At 41.6% G+C, this 16,597-nt stretch overlaps 1 protein-coding gene across 3 annotated transcripts in view; it reads right to left on the reverse strand.

The window, feature by feature from the left end:
- Positions 1 to 1,883: 1,883 nt before the first annotated feature.
- The window catches only part of reln (reelin), a 123,230-nt gene continuing 108,516 nt past the window's right edge, over positions 1,884 to 16,597 (reverse strand). The window contains exons 50-65 of one of the 3 annotated variants that reach the window (XM_056765590.1): positions 16,236 to 16,486; positions 15,986 to 16,140; positions 15,686 to 15,900; positions 14,240 to 14,417; positions 13,981 to 14,156; positions 12,293 to 12,399; positions 11,389 to 11,631; positions 11,132 to 11,307; positions 10,985 to 11,058; positions 10,730 to 10,891; positions 10,486 to 10,643; positions 10,183 to 10,402; positions 9,893 to 10,090; positions 5,385 to 5,483; positions 4,900 to 5,014; positions 1,884 to 2,988 (exon numbers count right to left, since the gene is read on the reverse strand). In XM_056765590.1, coding sequence (XP_056621568.1) covers positions 4,906 to 5,014; positions 5,385 to 5,483; positions 9,893 to 10,090; positions 10,183 to 10,402; positions 10,486 to 10,643; positions 10,730 to 10,891; positions 10,985 to 11,058; positions 11,132 to 11,307; positions 11,389 to 11,631; positions 12,293 to 12,399; positions 13,981 to 14,156; positions 14,240 to 14,417; positions 15,686 to 15,900; positions 15,986 to 16,140; positions 16,236 to 16,486 — 2,521 coding nt within the window. In that variant the 3' untranslated portion in view covers positions 1,884 to 2,988; positions 4,900 to 4,905. Of the gene's footprint in view, positions 2,989 to 4,899; positions 5,015 to 5,384; positions 5,484 to 9,892; positions 10,091 to 10,182; positions 10,403 to 10,485; positions 10,644 to 10,729; positions 10,892 to 10,984; positions 11,059 to 11,131; positions 11,308 to 11,388; positions 11,632 to 12,292; positions 12,400 to 13,980; positions 14,160 to 14,239; positions 14,418 to 15,685; positions 15,901 to 15,985; positions 16,141 to 16,235; positions 16,487 to 16,597 lie in introns of all 3 variants that reach the window. The other 2 variants (XM_056765589.1, XM_056765591.1) reach the window with 2 other exon arrangements.

A 16,597-nucleotide genomic window follows, 5' to 3' on the forward strand; every position in this document is an offset into this window, starting at 1 on the left:
GTTAATACACAATAAAACACATTTTACATAGACACAAGGTTCTCGTCATCCAGCTGTAAAAGCACAGTTATTCAGAGAACAGCATGAGCTATAGTCTAACGCAGCATTTCTTATTCTTTCACTTTATATGATGAAATACATTTAAAATTAAATATAGGCCTACATCTACGTGTAATTATATATATATATATATATATATATATATGTATGTATGTATATGTATGATTATTATTATTTAAAATTTAATTATACTGAGATGAAACATGCATTTTGTCATTTAGTCAAAAGGAAAGAAAGAGACTGGTGATTTCTGCGTACGTTTGCTTTCAACTGTTCCTATCTTTTCTCTTATAGCCTATTTATAATAAATTTAAGTACAAAAGTTTTTGTGAATCATGATTTCTTCGTGAAAGCATTCGACGCAGGTGTCATGCACAAATGTTTAGTGAATGAGACCCACTGTTTTACAAACCATAAAAAAGAAAATAATAACAAATCAATAACAAATTAAAATTACAACACCAGATCAAGGCTTATATACCTGTAACAGATCATACACACAAGAGGGAGACATTCTACTCATTAAGCCTTATAAAAAAACAAACTGAATGTATTCTGCGTCGTATTTTCTCATATATAGTTTATGCAAACTGTACCTTCCTCTTGAGTTTGATGTCTGTGTCAAATAATTTCCTATAATTAAATATTACAACCATGTTTATTATATTTGGAAATGGACTCTCTGAGAAAGAACCAGTTAAGAGTCATGGTCTATTATCAAACAACATACATCGTGAAGAACTTAATAATAACCTTTGATTTAGATATACGCTCTGATCATTAGGTAAATAGTTTTGTTAAAGCGTCTTTTTTTGAGTTGATGAAGTTATTTCAATTGAAAAATATCCTTTTCAACCAAGGAACCTTTAAGGACTTTATTCAACCTTAAAAAATGTATATGGGGATGTGTCTTGTGCCTTTTGTGCAGAGAAGTGAATCATTTGCATTAAATACAATAAAAATAACCCAACAAAATAATATTTTCCTCATCTTTGTAACACTTTTCTGTGCATTTAGATGATGTGGACTCCTACAACTGCTATTAAGTTAATATAATTTAAATGTTATTGAAATAATTAACTTCTCTAATAGACAGTCATCGGAGACACTTTCTTCAGTGTTTTATGCAATGAACTCTAATGGGTATTAAAACATTAGAACACTTCATTTTGAGAATAATACCAACACCAAAATAACTCAACACACAGCCATTAATGATGGGCCCAATTGGGAAATTTTCACTTATTGTGTACTCACTTTTGTTGCCAGCGGTATAGACATTAATGGCTGTGTGTTGAGTTTTTTTTGAGGTGACATCAAATTTACACTTTTTTATAAGCTGTAAACTCACTACTTTACATTGTGTACAGTGTTACAGTGTTGTCACATGAAAAGATATAAAATAGTTCCTAAAAAGTAAGGGGTGCACTCACTTATGTGAGATATTGTATGTCCACCAAGGGTGTAAAAAGCACTTTTGGGTTAAACATATGCATATGTACGCAGGTGCGTAGTGTTTATTTACTAGGTGACATCGCCAACCACTGGCCTGGCTTCAATAATACCACATATTAAGTAGTTTTCATGAATCTGTGTAAACAGATTGTTTCAACAACGTCATCATATGTATATGATATCATAAAATACAAAGCAGCATTTTGTTCCGGGTTTCAGTGTATAAACATAGCTTTTTTTCTAGATTGTTGTGACACTCATTTGACATGCACAATTGTTCTTTGTTTCAGGTGAATCTAGCTTATACACAACATTTTTGAATAGGATGCCATTAATGAAACATCATAAATAAAAACACTTTTAGTCGGTGGTTTTGATAGTTCTTTATTTCCCTTTTATATGGTGATGAATGGATGGATATATATATATATATATGTATATCCATCCAAGAACTTGCTATACTGGAGAGCTACACCAAGAAGGGCAGAGGGCTACATTATAACACTGACAACGGAAACTTTCAGGTGTCAACCAAAAAGAGAAAACGAGAAGATGGATAATGGCACAACTGGATGACACTGAATATGGAGGGAAAAGAGTTAGGGCAACCGAGAACCTTACTTTTGTCTAATAACTTAAAAGAAAAATACATATTCCACGCACAGTGTATTTTAAATAGATTAAGTGGAGAACCATTCACCATAAATATTTTAAGTAACCAAGATATATAAAAAGAGATTTATCAACAACAACAAAACATTGTTAGTCTTTCTTTTTTGTCTTTTCATTCTCTGCATTTGCTTCACTTCTTTTTTTCCTTCTTGCGGGCTGACATCTCCATGTGCTTTGTCTCACCAAAGAAAAACGATGAAAGCCCAAAAATACATGTTAGTATAAAACTAACAAATGATTGGAACACCACAATCAACGCATTACAAAACAAACCCAACACAGACACACAACAGCAAAACACATTGTCATTAACTTCCTTGTTACAACTGCTTCGACATGAGACGTCTTCTGTTTACCTCTGTGGATAATGATCATTGTAACCGTCAGAATAACTTCACAGTGTGGTAGAGAGTGAGGTGAAATCAGGAGCGCTTTGTAAGAGTTCACATCAAGAGAATTAAAACAAGAAAACCATAATAAAAAAGAACAATTCATTAAGAGAATATAAAATTTGCCACGTTTGGGTGCTTTGTCTTTCCCATAACACTGCTCTGGGAAGGCATTGATTGGCTAGAAATAGGACTGGATGGTCCACGTATTGTTCAGATGGGAGAGGATAGCCATATGTTGACAGTAGTGACCTAACACTGTGTTTTTTTCATTAGGGAAAGCATATTATGTGATTGGCAGGTTCCGGTTCAGGTTTGCTGTCGCAATGCCCGCCTCTTCCTGTTAGTGGTGTAGTAGTGGTGTAGACCGGTCTGTCTAGAGTAGTTCATCATGTAGTTTTGTTTACGAGTGCTGTGAGAAAGAAATAGAGGAGGACGTTGGGCTTGGTGATTAAAAACAGCAAACATTCATGTGTTGAACATCTACAGTATTAATTCAGCCCCTTCACAAACTGTACAGTCACAACCACTCGTAACCTCAAACACTATCAGGTTTTATTTTTTAGGACTGGGTACATAGCACAAACAAATATTGTTGGGGGTCAGCATACTGATGCTTAATACTGATGGTTTGGTGGTTCTGGCTTTTTCAGCTATCTTCTTGAAAACCTATAATCACTACATAACCTGAAAAGAAAATTGTATAATTTATCTAGCTAAATTGGAGTACAGGCCATAGATGATTTTCACATCTGTGACGATAAAGGTTATCTGTGTCATGGTTTCACCTCTCCTGGTCAGGTATTTCTTGGTTTAGAGGTGGAATCATACAGAATCCTTTGTTTCATGTGTTCTGCATTATAATGTTAAGTTACTCAAATTTGAATATGAAAAAACAGTTAATGCGATACTTGTTAAACGTTTTGCTTATATTTAGTGAAACCTTTACATTAAGTTTTCGTGCATTTACTTTATACCCATATCTTTTTCACTATTTCACTTTACATGTTATTATCAGAAATTGGTTTATCATTTATCGGCAGCTACTCTCCAACTTAGCTATCGGTAAAATGCAATATCTGTTCATATCTGAATGATACATGACCTTAACATTACAGAAAGTGTGATATTGCTTTTAGAAAACAATTCAACTGACATGGTATATAAAAAAATCAAAGATGTGCCCGAAAACCCCTTGTGTGTGGGGAAATGATTATCTTACATGTTCACAACAGCTGGAGTGAAGATAAATAAATGTTGATGTATAAAGTAGCCCACTAAATGCTGAACGCTAAAAAGTTGAACCACTTAACCATCCGTATCAGTTACAGTTCTTAAAAAATGCAGACGGATGTTTAACAAAGATGACTTGACACACCTTTAATAACGTGCTGGAGGTTAGAGCTTGAGCAAAGACAAGACAGATGGAAACATAAAGAGACAAACAACAGTGAAAGATTGTGAGGAGGAGACAGTGTCAAATAAATGGAAAAAGATTGTGAGTCGCTATCGCTTAGCCTGTCATTGCCTCTTCTGTCCGTCAGGTTGGGACCAATGAGCCAGGTATGCAGCCAGGACAGGAGGGGGCGTCTGCGAAGCATGAAGGGACAGGAAGGTGGGAGATGATGCTGTGATGAGGACGAAGGACCGGTGAAAGGGATCTGTGCTTATCTGTGACTCTTTGGACTTGTAGAGATACAGCCATGACACACATAGTTAGCCATGATTTATGAGTGAATACAGTAAAATCTTACTCAAATCGTGAGCTTATTCAGGAACATACATTGTTTGACATTACAACGTAACAACCGGTTTCATGTAAAAAATCATTTGGTTCAGAACAAAATGTTTGAATCTGCAAACAGGTTCTATTCCAATTGCTCAGGGTTCTTCTATTTGTTTTAGGTGTTTTCTCATTTATTCAAGTTTCTTCAGGAGTGATGTGGTGTAGATCACACCACAGTGAAATAGGACAATAATTGTTTATGAATTGAAGTCATTGCATAAACAAGACTCCAGTGTCTTCAGAAATGTGTTCTGAAGCGAAACAATAGCTTTTCACAAGAAAACTATTAACATGTTAAACAGACAAATGTAGCAAAATCCACACCAAACCAAACACCTGCAGCGCTAAAATTAAAAATTGAAGCACGCCAAGAACTTCCAATCTTATTGGTTCTTGCATGTTTTGTGATTAGTTGTAGAATGAACATGCAAGAATCGCTGAGATTCTGTCAAAAGACAGATGAGATTTTGGACAAGACAGATGAGATGAGGGAAGGGAGAGCACGGTCATGCATTCTGCCAAGAGCAAAGCACTTACCTGATACTACAGCCATGCCAAAGGGAGCACAATACAGAAGAGAGGAAAGGTTATAAGATGCAGGACAGGACTGCTGCTAGCTTGCACAAAGGTCTGGGGTTGGGAGTAGCCTGACCTGCGTTGGCAGGACCAGAGCAACAAGGGAACAATGTTGGTGGACGTTACAGGCGAGATCAGAGCACCAGGACATGAAGGAGGCAAACAGGTATTGTTATGGCATGCAGAAGGGGGTGAGAGAGAGAGAGAGAAATAGAGAGAGAGTGTGAGGACAAGAAAGCAAGAGGGGCGGAAAGAGATGTGTGGGTGCGTGTGAAGAGAATAGGAAGTGTATGTAACGTGTCATGTGTCTACTGCAGCAGGCATCCGGAGAAACCATGGTATTAAACGTGTCTAGTCATTATTAGCTTCTTGTGTTTGATTACTCATGAACACATTTTTACGGTGTCTGAGGGAGGAGCTGTAAAGATGCAGGCACAAGTACTCACAGAATGACTTCCACATGGTCCAGCGCCCACTGGTCGTGACCCGCACCCTCGTGTCGCGGCTGCCACCATCGTAACTGCACGCCCCTCGCTCGAGCCTCACTACAGCAAAGAACAGACACTGTTTCATCTCATGCACATCATTCAGACATTGAGACTCAACTACACACCTGTACAAAAACTAACATAAATGCATCTACAGATGACAAGAGCTGCTTCTACAGTCCTCAAGAACAAGCCAAATTCTGTAAATCAACCTCGATTTCTAACAGATATGGACTCAAACAACACTGTATAAACATAAAAAACTAAATTTGAAACAGTAAAAATGACACTACACTAACTGGGTAAAGGAATGCACAACATGTATTTTTGGCAGCTAGAGATCGTAAAACAATAATATAGGTGTAGACAATATGATTCTGTGAAGGAACGGGAAATGATGGGAGTTGTTGCCTTCACTCTTCGTTGCCGATGGAAATCAACTCAACTCGACTCAAAAATCATGCTCATGGATGTCAAAGTTATGATATAACTTATGACAAAAACGTTTCATAAAGGTACAGTTTGTAGAAATCACCGCTACAGGGCACACGATCAAAACAACAATAATGGTGTAGCTTAATGACGCTATGCAGAAGCGTGGAATGATGGGATATGTTGTCTTCAACTCCACCGCTGATGGTAACGCTGATATATCAATCAGAAGGGGACGAGAAATCATGATAGCGGAAGAGGTAAAGTGATAAAGTTTTATAAATGGTGCGTTTGATGAAATCATTTTATTTCATTATAATGAATTAGACCCAAGTAATGTTTGGTTTAAAACTAAATTGCTAGTTATAGATGTTACAGTAATTGTCCAATTCCATGGTGTGATAACACTGCGCAGTTTTAAGTGTTCAAATCAATCATAGTTAAAGTTATTTTGAATGTACCCAAATCATTTGCAATAATGCTAGAAAGACCGACTGTACAAAGTACTTCTGCATCGGTCTACGACAGTGTCATGCGGTTGCTACATCAGTAAAGGCGGTAACAAAGGGTAACGCGGATATGACGCCATTGACAGGCGACTAAATGGCCCCGGACCACTGGTCAGAATGCCGATTTTCTCAGGATTTAAAAGCAGTTGGAAACATTTGAGATTTTGTAAGTACTCAGCTGAAAAATATATAACATTGGCCTAGTGATTTTTGGATATTTTACTGCAAAATTCTTACAAACTCTAGCTTTAATAGAAACAACTCACGATGCGATTCACGATTCTGATCTCATGGTGCGATTTATTCACGATTTATTCACAATTTTTTCTTTTTAAATGAGTTAGAAACAAAATACAAAAAACAAATTAGAAATAAACACCTTCTTTTGCATTATTTTTTAAATGCTTCACGTTTCGTCGTATACTTACAATCCTGTTTTATTTCAAATAACAAAACTAAACTGCAATTTTAAAAGAAATCAATAATAGCAAAATTCTGGTTAATATAAACAAACTAATACTGTCTGTGCTTTTCTAGGATATTTTTGAATTTAAGAAATATCAGCATGTCCACGTTGAGGTTTGCGGTGAACATGGCAGCCCCAGCTGTTCAAAAAATGTATTGCGATTCAGTTCACATCTCAACCAATTTGAATCGGCACACATTATAATCGATTTTCAACCGACTCACTGTGAATTGTTACATCCCTGAAAGGCAGTACTACTCTGAAATCGCTCTTTTGAGTGATATGACCATCTGTTCGCTCAGCGCCGCATGAAGTCAAACAAAGCTATGATTTCTTCAACAGTAAAAGCAGAAACCATGGATAACACAGACTTGACACAATCAAGAGGCAACTCTCTAGATTCAAACATTCTTGTACACATTTGGAATAACGTGAAGAAAACAACAATACGTGCTAGCTGTTTTAGATATTTGATTATGTAAAACGTCTTGGTTACGGATGTAATCTCAGTTCCCTGATGGACGGAACGAGACGTTTTGTCGAACCGACAGATGGGGTTTGCCCTTGAGAGGCCAATGAAATTTGCGAATGAAATTTGCATGCCGGACTTCGCCCCTGGATATCCGGGTTTAAAAGGTAGACGGAGTGCTGCATTCATTCATCTTAGTTCTGAGGAGCCTGAGAGCCTCTCACGACTACGGCAGCGGTCGGCACGTGTTTATGGCAAGGACACAATGTCTCGTTCCCTTCATCAAAGAACTGAGGTTACATCCGTGACCAAGACGTTCCCATTTCTGTCGTTGTGTCGAACCAACAGATGGGGTTCCTATTGAAAAACACCACAATTCTGTGCCGTATCTCAATCTCTAGTGAAGCGATGGTGACTGGCCTGGGCGTGTCAGACGTGAGCGCTTTCGAGAGATTGTAATCTTACAGTGGATAGGTAGGTCCCAGAGCTTTTTGAAAAGGTGGGAAGCCTCTACCTTCGGTCCTCACGGGCGGTGGCCTTACGGTAAGTGCACTTCCTCAAATGGGGAATGCACTAAAGAGACCACTCCCTACCATCGGGAGGAGTTCTGGTTGGGAAACCCGCATGGTCTCACCATCAGGGAAGAGTTCATGGAAAAAATATACGGACTGCAGTAGTTAACCGAGAGGTTGAGGTCCACCTAGGGAAGGTCATGGGTTACCAAGGTGGGAACCATTCATGAGAGTAAATCAGACGGAACCGCCCGAATGGGGGATTTACAACGTCCAAGAGAGGCATAGTAGTACACTGACCCACCTATGGGAAGGGGGGAAGGTGATTTCGCAGGCAATTGCCCAACCAGCTGCCAGTCCTACATGTTGCCATGCAAGACGCGGGCTGACACCGAGAGTGGTGGGAACTTTGGGCACGTAGCCAGGCCGTGGTCTCAGGATCACGTGAAAATCGCCGGGCCCAAATTATAGGCAAACAGGGGACACAGAGAATGCTTGTAGGTCCCCTACCCTCTTGGTGGAAGCGAGCGCCATCAGGAGCACGGTCTTCATCGTTAAGTGAGGAAGAGCGGCGTCTCAGAGGGCCTTGAAGGGGGGCCTCTTAAGGCCCACCAGGACCTCAAGGTCCCAAGAGGATATGGAGTGCGGAAGAGGCGGGTTCCGCCTCATGGCCCCTTACGAACCTAATGATCAGGTTGTGCTTTCCCAGAGACTTCACAGCAACTGAGTCGTGATGAGCGGCAATAGCGGCTACATACACTTTCAGTGTGGAAGGGGAGAGGTTAGTCCCTGAGGGGAGTGAGGGTGGCCTCCACAATCTTCGTAAAGACTCGTGGGGACAGGGACAGACCGAAAGGGAGGAATCTCTACTGATATGTCTGACCCTCGAAAGCGATCCGTAGGAACGGGCGATGATGAGGTAGAATCGAGACTTGAAAGTAAGCGTCCTTCAGGTCAATTGCCATAAACCAATCCTGACATCTGATAGACGCCAGGATGCGCTTCTGAGTGCGGTGCGGAGTTCCTGCAAAAGTGCTGGGTCAGTCTTACCCTCGTGGAGCTCTCTCAATGCCTTTGCCTGCAGGATGGCCATAGCATGCTGAGAAGGAGCAGCTTGGCCCTCAGCAGTGTAAGCTTGACACCATAGATGCCGAAAACCTACACGCTTAGGAAGGGAGTCTAGATCTTGCCCCACAGGTGGCAGCCATCTGTGGTGCACAGAGCTGGCACGTTCTACCTGGGGGACATTGACGTATCCACTAGCTGCCCCACCATCGAGGAAAGAAAGGGTGGCGGAACAAGTTTGACCTGCACGCGTAGGATAAGGGGGTGTTTCCAGTCCTTACTGAGTTCCTCATGCACTTCCGGGAAACACTGCTCTGGCGCCCCCGAGACACCATGTATCTGGCCGCCAGCACTGGTAGGGGCAGAGCAGTGCACTACAACCCAATTCTCGCAGCGGCCCGGGAAAACATGGCTGACATTCCAACATCCGCTTCTTCATGAGCTCGTTCTCGGAGGAGTCAGATGCCAGTAAGTCACCCCCCGATGCTGCAAGGAACATTTCATCATCATGCACTGTTTCCGTGGTTGAGGAACGAGTTGGTGGGACGGTCTCTTGGGGAACCGTCTCTTGGGGGACCGTCTCTTGGGGAACTCGATGAGTGTATTGCACCCATGAGAACAACGGGACATGCATGCTGGAGAAATTTGCTCTTTTAGAGAATAAACTTGAAACACTTCTTGATCTGCCGAGACGCCCAGGGGAAGTCGCCGCAGGAAGGGACACTACACTGCATCACTTTGTGGGAATCCAGCAGTAATTTGGCGTAGAGTTGAAGTCTCGAAGTTGGTCATGTATGAAAGCTCAGAAGAACAAAAGGTGAATGAATGCAGCACGCTTCCATATTGTTTGTTTTAATAAAATGGATATTTTCTGAGGTCCTGCTACTGTTGGGTTCTCTACAGATAGGCCACACTTTTATAAAGAGCTATTTACTGTGCATTCTAGCTAAACTGTACGTTTTAATCTTGAATAGAATATGTGGTGTGCGTAAAACAAATGTTTGGAGACTTACAGTGGGATGTTGTAGGACACTCTCTGGGCCTTGATGAAGTCTTTCGGCTGATGCTGTGCTATGACATGCCAGCTAATGCCGTTATTGACACTGTACTGGAGAAGGACGGCCCGGTCCACTGCATCGGCCTGATCCAGAGCAGCATTACAGCTGTCTGTTTGAGATACACTGCCTATCTGCAGCACGAACATGATCTTACTGGAGGAGAGAAAAAAGTGCCAGGATAGTTGGTGACGGCATGAACCAAACCATTTTAATAGAGTAAAAACCAAGAGATCCCAGGACGCTACCTAGCACGGGTCAGATCCAGAAGCCTTGTGATGGCTTGTCTCATCTTGCAGCCGTTAAAGTACAGCGAGTCTCCATGAGCATGAGGAGAGAGCTGGCCACAGCCACTGCCCACCCCGCCACCCTGAATCAAACTCCAGATCTCCTGGGACACCGCAGCGGACTCAAAGTTATCCTTTATAGTGCTGGGCAGCTCGCTGCTGCACGAAGAGCAGTCGTCACCTGAGAAAGACAAAAGCTGTTTTCGTTCGTTCTGCTGTGCTGTGAGTTTCACACCGTCACAAATGTTACAAGTGCATGCCCACCGTGATATCCTGCATCACAGATACAGACAGGTCCACTGGTGCAGTAGCCGTGACCACCGCACAGACCCGGACACGCTTCCCCGATATACACGTAGTCCACGCCCCAGCTGTAGCGCTCACCGGCGGCCTCCTGCTGAATCCAGCGAAATTGCGTGGCGCTGAAGACAAACAAGAGATTTAGCCGTTCACTGACATGCTCAGTGGGTCCTTAAACTCGTTAATACACTTTAATATAACGCTGTACCCAGAAGAAACATGGTCAGGCAGTTGAATGGTGACTCTGGTCCACGCCGAACTGTTGACGGTACTGTAAATGGTAGACTCGTGAAACTGGAATGGTGAGCAGCCCACGTTGCTAACGGAAGAAGGGAGACAGGCAGACTGGACCAACTGCCACACATCTGACCTGAGTTGGCAAATATTTCACCAAAGACAACATATTACCGACCTATTCCTTTCTCATTTGTGCTCTCTCTTTCTCTCTCACATCCATAATCACCTGGCATCCTTCCTGTACTGTAAAAGCACCGAATGATGGTCATCACATATGTCAGCCTCACAGCCAACCACGATCTACAGAGAACGAAGAGCAGAATTACATAACAAGAAATATGTGAATAGACAACCAGGCCCAGAGTGTACTGACCTTGAACTGTAGGATGTACCCAGGCTGAACGATAAGCTCCCGGGTTGCCAGGATATTGTGGGACCCGTCTTGGTTCTTGTTGGGCCAGTACAAGTGGAAAGAGGGGTTTCCACAGAACCCGGCTGTGCGGACCGCGTTGGGATAGAAGCTCCAGCTCTCTTCGTGAGAGACACCCTCTGGAAGAAAGAGAAGATTATCTGAACTCCGGAACTGAGCAAGCGGTCACTTTGTTCAGTGAATAACATATGTCAGCTCACCATCATCAAAGGTGTCCAGAAGAGTGCTGGGGTTGATGTCAGATCCTCCTACCAAGATGTTGTCCAAAGCCCACTGAGCACGCTCCACGCTTGGCCTGACCAGACCTGACCACAGCGAGAACGGCTGCCACCAACGCAGCCGTGTAGCGTTGGTCAGAGCTCTCTCAGGCAACACAATGTAATCTCTTCTCACCGATACATATTTCAAATAGTCCATCTCATGGAGCAATGTCCAAGACACACCTGGCCAGAGAGAACAGCAAAAAAACATACTAGAACGTTAGCCTTTCTCAGTGAGCGCACACCGTTACTGCAAAGGGACATTTATTATAGAAAACGGATCAAATGCATGTTATTCTGTCATTCTTGTGTTGAATTTTAAAGAAGGGTTATAGGCAAGACTTCCGCTATGGTGATTATTGGTTGCTTTTTTGACCCCCACTGAACTTCCGGTACATTTACGCTAACAATAGTGCGGCTGTAGATTATTTCTGATAACAAGCAAATGAAACCCAGAAGAACCGTTACTTGGCCAAACTTGTCTCTCCAATATTTTGTATTAAGATTAAGATACAGATCAATGTCCCATTATTATTAACAAACAATATATAAAATATCAATAGTTATATAATTAGACACAAGCCAAACACAAGCGGGAAGTTAACTGGGGGTCAGGTAGCACGCATCTGATGAACAGCTGAACAGTTCCTAAAATACCAAAGGATGACAGTTTAACCTGGTAGGAAGTTTAAGAAGATCAAAACATTATGTTGTGTAATGCTATTTTGAATTTACTGTTAAATATCGACATTTCTGTGATTTAAAAACAATAAATGAAGAATCCCTGTTTTAAAAAACATTCTGTACAAGTAAGACCTGTGTATGTGTTATTGATGAAACATACCTCCATCAATGGAATAATCCAGTAACACACCCTCCTTGCGACAGGTTGGACGATGGCACAGCGTAATATTCGCCTCACTGCCAATTCTAGCCCAGTACTCAACAAATCTGAAACATTTATAAAGACAAAAAACTGTTTCTCTTTCTAAGCGTATATACTACCATCATCGAGCAACCTTGTTAAATCAGAATTACTCTTCAAACCCGGTGAGTTATGGCTTCTATTCCTATTATTGTTACTTGCACATCATGTCATATGTTTGGCTTAGCCTTCTCTGTCAGCGGCGAGGGTTTTATATGTGATAAATGCAGGGAAATAGTTAGGCTGACGGAGAAGATCATAGAATTAGAGTCTCTCATCCAATCTTTATTTGAGGATAGTAAGAGTGTAAGGATCGTAGAAAACACTTTGGATGCGAGCAACATTAGCGCACACAGCTCGGTTCCGGTTGAAAATCCCCTGCAGCTGGGAAACTTCGTGACTGTGAGACGGCATAGTCGCAAGACAAAACATCACTCAACCGTTCCGATTACAGTCTCAAACAGGTTTGCTCCGCTCAGTGATGCACCGACTAAGAAACCTGCTGAAAGTGCCCTTAGTTATCGGTGATTGTATGGTTTGCAACGTAAACATAGAGGCACTCTGCCAGCCACCATAGTCAAATGTTTACCGGGAGCCAGAGCGCCTGACATCAAGTCAAAAATAAAATGTGCTGGCTAAGGCTAATCGTTAATTCAGTAAGATTGTTATATAATAATTTTAAAGAGGTGTGTGAGCTCGCAAGCACGATGTCAGACACTGTAATATTCTCTGCCCCCCCCACTGCCTACCGTGGTGATGAGATTTATAGCAGATTATCATCACTAAATTTGGGGGTCGTATAGTGTGTGACCATGGACCACAAAACTTTTTTTTTAAATTAGATGAGCTGAGCTGAATACGTAAGGTTGATTTATGGTTTATTAGGATAGGATAATATTTGGTATTCAAAACTGGTGGATCTGAGGGTGCAAAACATTGCCTTTGAAGTTGTTAATCAGAGACGCTGTAATAGGCCATTGCAAAGAAGAAACAGGTTTGTTTTAACGCTCTCTTTCGGCTTAGCTCTGTTATGACGTTGTGGAGAGTAGAAACATTAAAGCATTTTTATAAGGAGATTTACAAAATATCTTAATGGAACAAGATCTTTCCTTCACATTCTAATGATTTTTGGCATAAAAGAAAAATGGATATTTTTTTTTGTTTATTGGATATTGTTACAAATGAAGAGATTTCATACTCTGTTTTTTATTTTTTTCAAAAATCATGTTTTTTTGTGCATTCCAATTAATATCAATCAAACTGCAGTTGGTTTGTTTTGTTTTGAGCCATAATAACAAAAAATTCAGCTAACTAACACAATAAAACACGAAGAAAATCAATTTTTTGAACCAAACTCTTTAAATGTACCCGTGCTACTGACAGTATGACTGGTTTTGTGGTCCAGGGTTACATATTACGCCAATTAAAGCATCTAAAATATCCATGTATGTTTTTCTTACATGCACAAATCTCTATTTATAAATAAAAGATAGAACATGAACAAAAGACAAAAAACAGATCAAATGTCTGTATTTTTCATTATGCAAATTGTCGTGTCACAAACCCTAAATCTAAAAAGTCATGCTGACATGAAAGAAATTAGTTACTTTGCCCCACGCAAATCCAGATCTTTAGTGACTGCCTGTCTGGCATCCGCCCCATTGAAATACAATGCTGTTCCCTCCACCAGCACGCCGCAGTCAGTGCAGGGGTAACCACCCTCCAACAGCTGCCACTGCGCTCCACGGATCCCATCCCAGTCAAAGCGTTCCTTCAGTGATGCCTGCTGGGTACACGGTGACAGTATGATGTTAGCCATGCCTACGTTTATACATTGAGTATGCTCAACACCGTGTTCTGTTTTACCTTGAGCGTGGAGCTGGCGTAACAGTTGGGTCCAGTGAACCCTGGGTCACACAGGCACTGTTGGTCCAGACAGTCTCCATGACCTCCACAGTGGTTTTCACAAGCAGGACCAATGTAAAAATTCTCCACTGCCCAATGCACATCTGCATGCTTCTGATAGAAGCGGAACCGAACCGTACTGTGGTCAACACAGACCAACACACAAAGACAACATAGTCATTTTGTTAATTGAGACCCTTTTAACATCTGAAATAACCACTCATAAGTCAGTGAGTCAGTGCTTAAAATGATGCCTTTTTAATGATGTCAAGACTATGTTGCTGTGTATTATAGACCTTTTAATACGTTTCAGGCAGGTCTGGGTGAGCATTCGCTTTTAGATAGAATGTATCTTTTGCTCCCACACCTTCATTTTTGCAATTTTACTTGTCTTATACTTGCATGAGTAACTTATAACACACCAAAGACACAGAAAAAACACGTGTTCGCGCCATATGACCCGTTTAACTTTTATTTTTTTCACTGAAAAATACGTAAGGTTATTTCGGGACCACAATTGTTGTAGAAAAAGTGAATTTTAATGGAAAGAACCAGACTGGCTAGTAAAGAGAATCTGCAAAAGAATATAAATCTTTAGATGGCTATATTTACAAACAGTGGCAAACGGTAGCACTAGATGATCTCACACACAACACAACATTAGCCTTTTCACTGTTCCCTCTCTCTTTCTACTAATGCACTTATGGAAACTGTAGAAAAAGAGACGACAAACAGTTTTTTTATATTTAGTGTCTGGTCATATGCTAACTGCTAGTTGAACCATTAACAAAGTTAGCTAATATGTACACTAAAAAAATTCACGTTACCTAAAAATAACTTAACATGTTCCTCGATTTCAACGGTACACATAAGCAAGCTTGTAGACACTTAACCAAAAATAATAATACAGACAAAACACAATGGTTTATTATACCTGTGCTGTAAACACAAGCATTTTAGATGATCGTTTCGGTCCAGTCTGCTCTTTTTATTGAGTTTAATTACAGCTGTCATCATTGAATATGACGAATGCTTTACATTTTCAGACTCTGTGCATCTCCAGCTAACTCTTTGTATTGCCTCCAGCTGAAGGTGTGACCTAACTGTGACGTCTACACCAAAGATGTCCGTAATAAAGACAAATTGAATGGATTGTCACTTTTCTTCAAATAGTTGCATCAGGAGACTATACAGCATTCTGCTAACTGATCTTTAGTTGGATACCCACCTCGCTTTTGAACAGCCTACATGTGACTGTTGGCCTGACACCTCACCTCTGCCCATCTCTGCACCCACCTGCCTATTTGGACTGGGGTAGGTATTCCCTTTCCATAACAAAGTTACAGTTTGCATTGTTCAGTTTTCCCTCTGTACAGGACCTGAGAAACGAGTGTGATATATGCTCACGTGTCTGCAAGACTGTCCAGTAGAGTGTAGACCGCTCGCTTCCAGCCATCCGCCGGGAAAAACACAGACGGCTGAGACACTTGTCCGGCACAGCGCGGGTCTGCAGGTAAACACTGAGGGACCAGGTACTTCCAGGTCACACCAAAGTTCACGGAGTACTGCACATGAACCTGTCTCTCCGCAGGCTTCTCCGGTACACTGCACCCAACCGCTATCTAGAGAAAAACCCGGCAAAACATCTGAATAAACTTACAAATCAACAAGGAATAAAGAGCATGCACACAATATTCAAGAATCTACCTTAAACTGCATAACCCAGCCTTTGGCAGGCACTATGTCATGTGTGACAGCATCAACTTCCTGTCCATCAGTGCCGCCGCACACCATAACCCCGTCCGGAGAGTTACAGAAACGCTTGACAGAGCAATCCTCAGAGAACAGCCAGTGATCACTCACTGACAGACACACAAACATCAGACAAATCAACCACTTTTACTGGATTTACTAAACTGGGTTTAAATTGGCGAATGCACTTTTCTTATTGTCGTACCGACAGTGTCGTCATGGTGGGTGAATGAGCCGCTGAGGCGGGCGTGAGTGCCGTCTGCGGGCGCTCTCTCGTGACTGGGCAGTGCCACTCCACTAAAAGTTTCCGAGATCTGAGAATGAGAATCTGACCCAGAGATCAGTACATTATCCAGAGCCCAGTCGCTGCGATCAGCCCCGTCATGCTGAGGTTGCCACCAACGGATCCGAACGCCCAGTGCCCGGGCCGCTGGTGGCAGCAGAACATTTACAAACCTACAGAACAAACACAACATATGTTTGACAGCTTTTCTCAGTTCTTGCTCGATCCTGAGTAACGCACTTGGGAATGTCATGGGTTATGCATCTTGCGGAATCAAACCACCT

The sequence above is a fragment of the Triplophysa dalaica genome, chromosome 14 (genome assembly GCF_015846415.1).
Source record: "Triplophysa dalaica isolate WHDGS20190420 chromosome 14, ASM1584641v1, whole genome shotgun sequence".
Taxonomy (NCBI): Eukaryota; Metazoa; Chordata; class Actinopteri; order Cypriniformes; family Nemacheilidae; genus Triplophysa; species Triplophysa dalaica.